General features: G+C 47.8%; 1 protein-coding gene across 5 annotated transcripts in view; it reads left to right on the top strand.

The window, feature by feature from the left end:
• Positions 1 to 7,500, top strand: part of LOC126986845 (ceramide-1-phosphate transfer protein-like) — an 11,295-nt gene that overhangs the window by 1,848 nt on the left and 1,947 nt on the right. For all 5 annotated transcript variants that reach the window (XR_007739991.1, XR_007739990.1, XR_007739989.1 and 2 more), the window contains exons 2-4: positions 4,585 to 4,778; positions 5,089 to 5,146; positions 5,290 to 5,443. Coding sequence is in view for 2 of the 5 variants with exons in the window: in XM_050843287.1 (XP_050699244.1) it covers positions 4,588 to 4,778; positions 5,089 to 5,146; positions 5,290 to 5,443 (403 nt within the window). In the remaining 3 variants the exon portion in view is untranslated. The remainder of the gene's footprint in view (positions 1 to 4,584; positions 4,779 to 5,088; positions 5,147 to 5,289; positions 5,444 to 7,500) is intronic.

Here is a 7,500-nt window from a genome sequence, read left to right as displayed (position 1 = left end):
CTGTCTTCGTCAGTGAGAACTGAGTTACCAATCCTTGTGTCGTCTGCAAATTTAGTAATGCGATTATTGAGTCCAACATCCACGTCGTTGATGTAAATAATGAAGAGCACTGGGCCAAGAACCGAGCCCTGAGGGACGCCACTAGTGACCGGCGCCCACTCTGAGTTAAATCCGTCAATCACTACTCTTTGTTGTCTGTTGCTCAACCAATTCACGATCCATTGGTCTACATGACCGTCAATACCTATTTGCTTTAATTTGTAAAGTAATTTATGATGTGGGACTTTATCAAACGCTTTCTGGAAATCAAGATAGACTACGTTCAGTGATTTGGTTACGTCATAAACAGTGAAGAGGTCGTTATAAAAGGTTAATAGGTTTGATAGGCAGGATCTTTTGTTTCGGAAGCCATGTTGTGAGTCCCCAATTAATGAGTGGCTTTCAAGGTAACTCACAATTTTGTCTCTAATTATACCCTCAAGTAGCTTACCTACAACCGAGGTTAGACTAATGGGCCTGTAATTACCTGGTACTTTTTCGTCTCCTTTCCTAAAAATCGGTGTCACGTCAGCCTTTTTCCAATCCGAAGGGACGATGCCTTGTCGCAAGGACATATTGAATACGGTTGTGAGGGAGGAGAGTATTTCGCTCTTTGTTTCTTTGAGCTGAGTTGGATATACTTTGTCAGGTCCAGAACTTTTATTTGTTTTAAGTGATTGGAGGGCTTTAAGGACTTCATCGGGTTTTATTTCAAAGTTAGGCAATGCATGCTCGGGATTTACATTTGTACTGGTGTTGGTGGTAGTGGTGGGAGGACTGTCAGTATTGAACACCGAGGAAAAGTAATTGTTTAATAGGTTTGCAACGTGTTGGCTGTCAGTCACTAGTGCACCGTCGCTGTTTGTTAAGGGTCCAATTCCACTTCTGATAGCCTTTCTGTTGTTTATGTAACTGAAGAAGGATTTCGGATTATTTTTACAGTTGGCTGTAATAGTTTCTTCATATCTACGCTTTGCCTGACGTACGTACACTGTTTACTCGTCGCCTGGCATCATTATAGAGTCTAATGTTTTCGGGCGAGCTTTGTTCTTTTTTTAATCTGTAAAACAATTTTCTCTCCTTGACTGAGTGTCGCACATACATACTGTTGTTTACTATAATGACTCGCACGTGTGTGTGTGTAATTGGTCACCACGGCCTAATCACGTGTTGGACTCGTAATCGCCAGCAGGTACCCTCCCGACATGAGCAAGTGCTCTTTGTCGTCGATCTATGGGTACTGCCAGGACCGCACACACCACGCACCCCATCCCCCTTGCTCAAGGGGGGACAGTAACCACTCCTAGTCAACGGAAAGAATCCGGCCTGAGCGGCTCGAACCGCCGCCGTCAGACCGTGAAGCCTGGCAGCGTGTGTGTGTGTGTGTGTGTGTGTGTGTGTGTGTGTGTGTGTATTTCACCATGGTCTGACCATGTGGTACACTCGCGGTCGCTAACCAGTTCCCTCCCCGACTGAGGTCGGAGCTCAGAAGTGATGGATCTCGGTATACGGCTGTAACCACACATACACACACACACACACACACACACACACACACACACACACACACACACACACACATACTGGGAAGAGGTACACAACCCCTAATTGACACCCGGTACAAATTCACCACTGCACGGCTGGCCTTGCAGTGGTAGATGGACAGTTTTTATTTTTTATTATTTTTTTATGGGTGTATTGCCCACCCACCCCCATCTCTCTCTCTCTCGTTGTTGGTGTTGCTAGGTTAGTGAAAAGGAACTGTTGACTAGTTACTAAATTGGTGAGTGACTGAGGTCTGAAACATGCCTCTGATGAATGTATCAGTACACCAACTTTAATAACGGAGCTATCACACCAAAGTGGAATGTGGCAAATGACAGGAGGTAAGTGGCATGTGGCATGCGGCACGGTGCTTTCACACCAAAGTGACATGTAAAACTGGGTACACACATAGCCGACTTAAGAGTCCCGTACTGTCCCGTTCCGTTCCTATTAGTGAAAATGGTGCAAAACGTGTAGCATCGTGGCCATGGTCGGCGGTAAACGTGGGCGAGCGCGTGGGGTCGCCACCGAGCGGCGGCAGGCGAGAAGCCAGTCGGGATCGGCATAGAATAGGATTAGAACGCCGCCAGGCGGGGTCAGATGCCGCCAGGCAAGGGTGAGCCCCGTCCAGCGGCGTCAGAGGGGATGACAACAGCATGAAAATTGCGCGCCCCGTGTGGCAACGTCGCATCGCCTGCAGTCAAGCAGCGCCTTGATGGGTATCGCCTGGGTCCTTCCGCCGCTTGGCCTGTCAAGTAGGACTGTTTGTGCAACATATCCAGCGGCTGACCCACGCCTGACGCAGGTAGACCCCTGCCTGACTCCGACCTAAGTCGGGGTGAGTCGGGGGTCCGGCGCCCTGGGGCACGTTCAGGCCAAAGACGGCGTGAGACGGGATGTTGTCGACCACGATTGATCCCGTTCTCAAAATTTTCTAGGTCGGGACCGAACGGGACGCTAAGTCGGCTATGTGTGAACCCAGCCTAAACGGTCCCGATTGTCCCTGATCACTCCCGGTCAGCCAGTCGGGACCTGACTGCCGGCAAAATAGGCCATATTCCCGGGACCGGCGGTGCACCTGCGATTTATCGCCGGTGTACCGCAGGCAGACCGGCGGCTTACCGCCGGTAAACCGGCGACCATATAAAATTATATTTTTCGATTTCTCTGACCGGCGCCTGCACCAGGTCAGCCTACGGTAGGCCGCCGGTTTACCGCGGGCAGCCCTGCAGCACGTCGGCGATCAAACACGTTCGCTGCCACACCCAGTGGGAAGGGTGTGTATAATAAACGCCCCTCCAGGTGTTTTTGATCATTCATGTGTCTGATCTCGCCACGGCTTTCCTCAGCTCTCGTGAACGTGAGATTAAACTTCTTACATTTGACGTGGTTAGTGACCAAATTTTGTTGATGCTCGTTTACCTGCTGGGAAATTGACGTTTGAAAAGAATAAAAAAGAGAGACGTGGGGCAACGTGGATGAGAACATGGATGCAGAGAAGAAAAACCTAATGTGCATGGACATGTTCCAGGAGGTGCTGAAATGAGTCGCACCAGGTGTTGTTTAATGGGGTCCGGCCGCCTAATCGCATGCCACTCCTCCCTAATTCGCGGTCTACCGCTGGCTGCCGCCGGTTTGCCGCTGGTTGCCGGCGGTTGACTGCCGGTGTACCGCCGGTCAGCCGCCAGTATTTTTCGACCGCGAGCATCCCCGATATTTTTAGAAATTTTGAAGTTGACCGGCTGTGGTCGGTGGCTTCTATGGTCATCAGGGTGTACACCGGCGGCAACGTTTGATTCAGTGCATCGCGAGGCACTCTGTGATCTTCTGCGACTCCGTGGGATTCCTGCAAGGACTATTGGTTTGCTGACTGGCCTGTATTCTGGGACAGAGAGTGCTGTGAAGTGTGGGGGGACTTGTCAAGCTTCTTTCCCGTGAATGCGGAAGTGAGGTAGGGCTGTGTCCTTGCCCCATCGCTTTTCAACACTTGTATGGACTGGGTACTGGGCAGAGTTGTGGACCAGAGTCATTGCGGAGCATCTATTGGCAATACCAGGGTCACTGACCTTGTTTTTGCCGATGATGCAGTAATCTTGGCGGAGTCGCTGGAGGTTTTGGTGATGGCTCTCGAGTCACTGCACGAGGAGGCGACCCCATGGGACTTTTGGTCTCCTGGGCCAAGACCAAGGCACAGTTGTTTGAAGGCTTGCTAGATGAAACAGTAAAGAGTGTTCATGTGTGTGGCGAGGACGTTGAAATCTCAGAAAGTTTCACGTATCTTGGTAGCGTAGTTCATAACAACGGTGAGTCTGGCCAGGAAGTCTTACGGCGGATTGGCCTGGCTCAGGGTGTTATGGACTCTCTCAACACGAGTATATGGCGTTGTCGATACCTGTGCAGAAGGACAAAGATCCGGATCTTCAAGTCCCTTGTGAACCTGTCTTACTCTTTGGTTGTGAGACATGAACACTAAATGGAGACTTAGAGAGGCGGATTGATGCCTTTGGTAATAAATGTCTACGCAGAATCATGGGATATCGCTGGAATGACTTTGTGTCACACCAGTGACTATTCCGTGAGCCTGATTCGACATATATTAATTACCTGCATAGTCCGTCAACGCCAACTCGGGCTATACGGGCACATGGCATGCTACCCTGAAGCTGATCCTGCTCATCGGTTTGTTTCTGTAAGAGACAATCCTGAGTGGAAGAGGCCAAGGGGACGCCCACGGAGTTCGTGACTGGAGCATGTCGATAGATTCTGCTGGGAGGTTCTCGGGTTGGGAAGGGGGCCCGCATGGAGACTCACCCGGAGGGATCCCCGGGCTTTGCTCCCTTCCTCCCTCCCTCCCTACCTACCTACCTACCTACCTATCTACCTACCTCCCTCCCTCCCTCCCTACCTACCTACCTACCTACCTCCCTACCTACCTACCTACCTACCTTCCTACCTACCTATCTACTTAGTTTCCTCCCTCCCTCCCTCCCCCTCTTCCAGGGCATGGAGCCTAAGGAATGCGTTGCGGTAGCAGAGGGGAAGGAAAACGAAGATAATGAGGAAAAGGACGATAAAGAGGAAGATAGGAAGGAGATGGTGGTGGACTTAGAGGTGCTCCGTGATGGCTTTACTCCGGGAGCCAACGGGGAGGTGCCTCTGCAGGCCTACGTCAACGCCTTCACCGAGATGAGCAAGTAAATGGCGGGATGTGTGGCTGTAATATTGTAATGGCAGTAGTCAATCAATAAAGCAATCATTTATTTGTAGGAGTAGTAGTAGTAGTAGTAGTAGTAGTGGTAAAGGGAGGAGGAGGAGTAGGAGGAGCAGCAGAAGGAGGAGCAGAAGGAAGAATAATGATGCAGGCAGCGGAATTACCAATATAAGATGTAGTTGTAATAGTAGTTATAGATGATATTTAACAGCTCTTTTGGCATAATGAAGCAAATCCCCGATTGTCCCTGGAATACAAAAGGTCAAATTATTTAAAACATTGTTTTATTTCAGCTTCTTCAAGCTCCTCGGACCCCTGTTTCACTTTGTGGCATTTGACGTAAACAGAAAGGTAACCTGTACAACAACAAAATCACTTTCTGTATTGTGATGGTTATATTTATCGTGTTTATGTTGTTATATATTTAAATGTTTCCTCATAGGGAACTTTCAAATTCTTTGAAAAAAAATGGTGAAATGTATATGTATGGACAGTTGGCGCAATTGAAGGAGAAGTTGGCGGGGGAGACTCGCCAACACTACGTTGACGCGAGGACCATGCTGGACTACGAGGTGAGGATGGGCGTGGCGGGATGTACTTCACCTCCCTCCGGTGCCGTGTCATTCCTCCACCTCCACCGGGGATTCGGTGAGTAGTGGTTTGGTGGAGTACGTGCTTTATGGGTCGATGTGCATTGTTTTATGACTTGGTGTGGTGAAGACGATGACATTCGGCTTTTCTTTGACTTATTTGAAGGGTTCCATTGCCGGGGAGCCAATTAATTCGTATGTCGCTTAACTTGATGAGGGGGTGGGATTGCCTTTGTAACGACTTATTAATGGTGTGGTTCCGTTGCTCAAGGGCATAAAAAACTAAGTAAACAAAAGCACGCTAATCGTTGCCCTTATAAAAGTGTATAGATGAATGGCCAAAAGAGAAGTCAACTTCGGGTGGAGAGGTGTCTCAATACTCTCCTCTAGAAAGAGGTCAAATCTTAGGCAGGAGGAAATACAAACGAAGAAGACTGTTCCAAAGAGCACCAGTGTAAGGTATGAAAGAACGAAAATGTTGGTTAACTCCTGCATAAGGGATTTGGACAGTACTGGGATGAGTCAGTAGAAAGTCGCGTGCAGCGGGGCCACGGAAGGGGGGGAGGCATGCAATTAGCAAGCTCAGAAGAGCAGTCAGCATGAAAATATCGATAGAAAATATAAAGAAATGCAAAATGGCGGCGGAATTTAAGAGACAGAAGACTGTCTGTAAGAGGAGAGAAGTTGATGAGACGAATAACTTTAGACTCCACTCTGTCCAAGAGAGGTGTATGTGTAAAGCCTCCCCACAAATGAGATGCATACTCCATACGAGGGCGGACAAGGCCCCTGTATATGGAGAGGGTCTGGGAGGAGGGAAATAACCGGCGGAGACGATACAGAACGCCCAACCTCGAGAAAGCTGACTAAGTAAGAGAGAAGATAGGAGGTTTCCAGTTGAGATATTAAGTTAAGGATTGACCGAGGATGTTTATTGTAGAATGTGACAGCTAAGTGTTTTCGAAGAATAGGGGATAGGTGTTGGGAAGATTGTGTCGAGTTGATAGGTGGAGAAATTGAGTTCTAGAGGCGTAGAAGGACATCAAGTTCTTCCTTCCCCAATCGTAAATGATGGTAAGGTCTGAGGTTAAACGTTCTGCAGCCTCCAGCCTAGAATCATGTAGTTCCTGTTGGGAGGGTCTTTTGTCAAAAAAATATTGAGTAAGGCAAAGTAGAGTCATCGGCGTAAGAGTGGATAGGACAGTTTGTTTGGGAGAGATCATCAGTGAACAACAGGAAGAGAGTCTGAGATAGCACAGAGAACTGCGAAACACTACTGTTGGTAGGTTAAGGGGAAGAACAGTGACCGTCTACCACAGCAGAGATAGATCGGCCAAGAAGGAAACTGGAGATAAAAGTACAGAGAGAGGTATAGAAACCGAAGGAGGATAGTTTGGAAAACAAAGATTTTTGCCAGACTCTGTCAAAAACTTCCGAGATGTCTAAGGCAACAGCTAAAGTTTCCGAAACGGCTAAGAGAGAATGACCAAGAGTCAGTTAAAAAAGCAAGATCACCAGTTGAACGCCCAATACTGGCGATCAAAGTCTGTCGTTCACAGCTGCTTAAGAGTCTTCCGGTTAATGATTGTCTCAAAAGCCTTAATTAGACAAAAAGTAAAACTATAGGACGGTAGTTTGAAGGATTAGAGAGGTCACTCCTCCTAGGCACAGGCTGTATGTAGGCGTATTTACAGCAGGAAGGAAAGGTAGAGACGAAAAAAAAATATTTTACATAGTTGAGTTTGTGTCTTTGTGTGTTTTCAATTATGCTCGGTTGGGAACTGACTTTATTGTTGGTTATGTGTGTAATCTGTCATGAGTCATTCTAAAGTATTGTTTTTAGTTTACGAATTTTTACTTCTGTTTAGTGACTGTTGCCAATGAGTTTGATTCAATGTGTTTTCAAGGTAGGACTGCTGTAGCTGTATGTATTCATCTCTAACGTCACTGTAACCTGCTCTGAACAAGCATAAATGTCCTGGGTTTCCAAGAGTCAGCGTCACAAATGGGCCATCTAGTTTCTCCCTTGTTCTCCTCCAGTGTAGGCTGAAGCTGTTTAAGGTTCCGCATAACATGACAAACTATGAAGCTGGAGAGTTAGAAAATTTGGAATCA

This window comes from Eriocheir sinensis, chromosome 63 (assembly GCF_024679095.1).
Source record: "Eriocheir sinensis breed Jianghai 21 chromosome 63, ASM2467909v1, whole genome shotgun sequence".
Lineage (NCBI taxonomy): Eukaryota > Metazoa > Arthropoda > Malacostraca > Decapoda > Varunidae > Eriocheir > Eriocheir sinensis.
The sequence above is the reverse complement of the archived record's forward strand: the minus strand, read 5'-3'. Positions and strand labels throughout refer to the sequence as shown.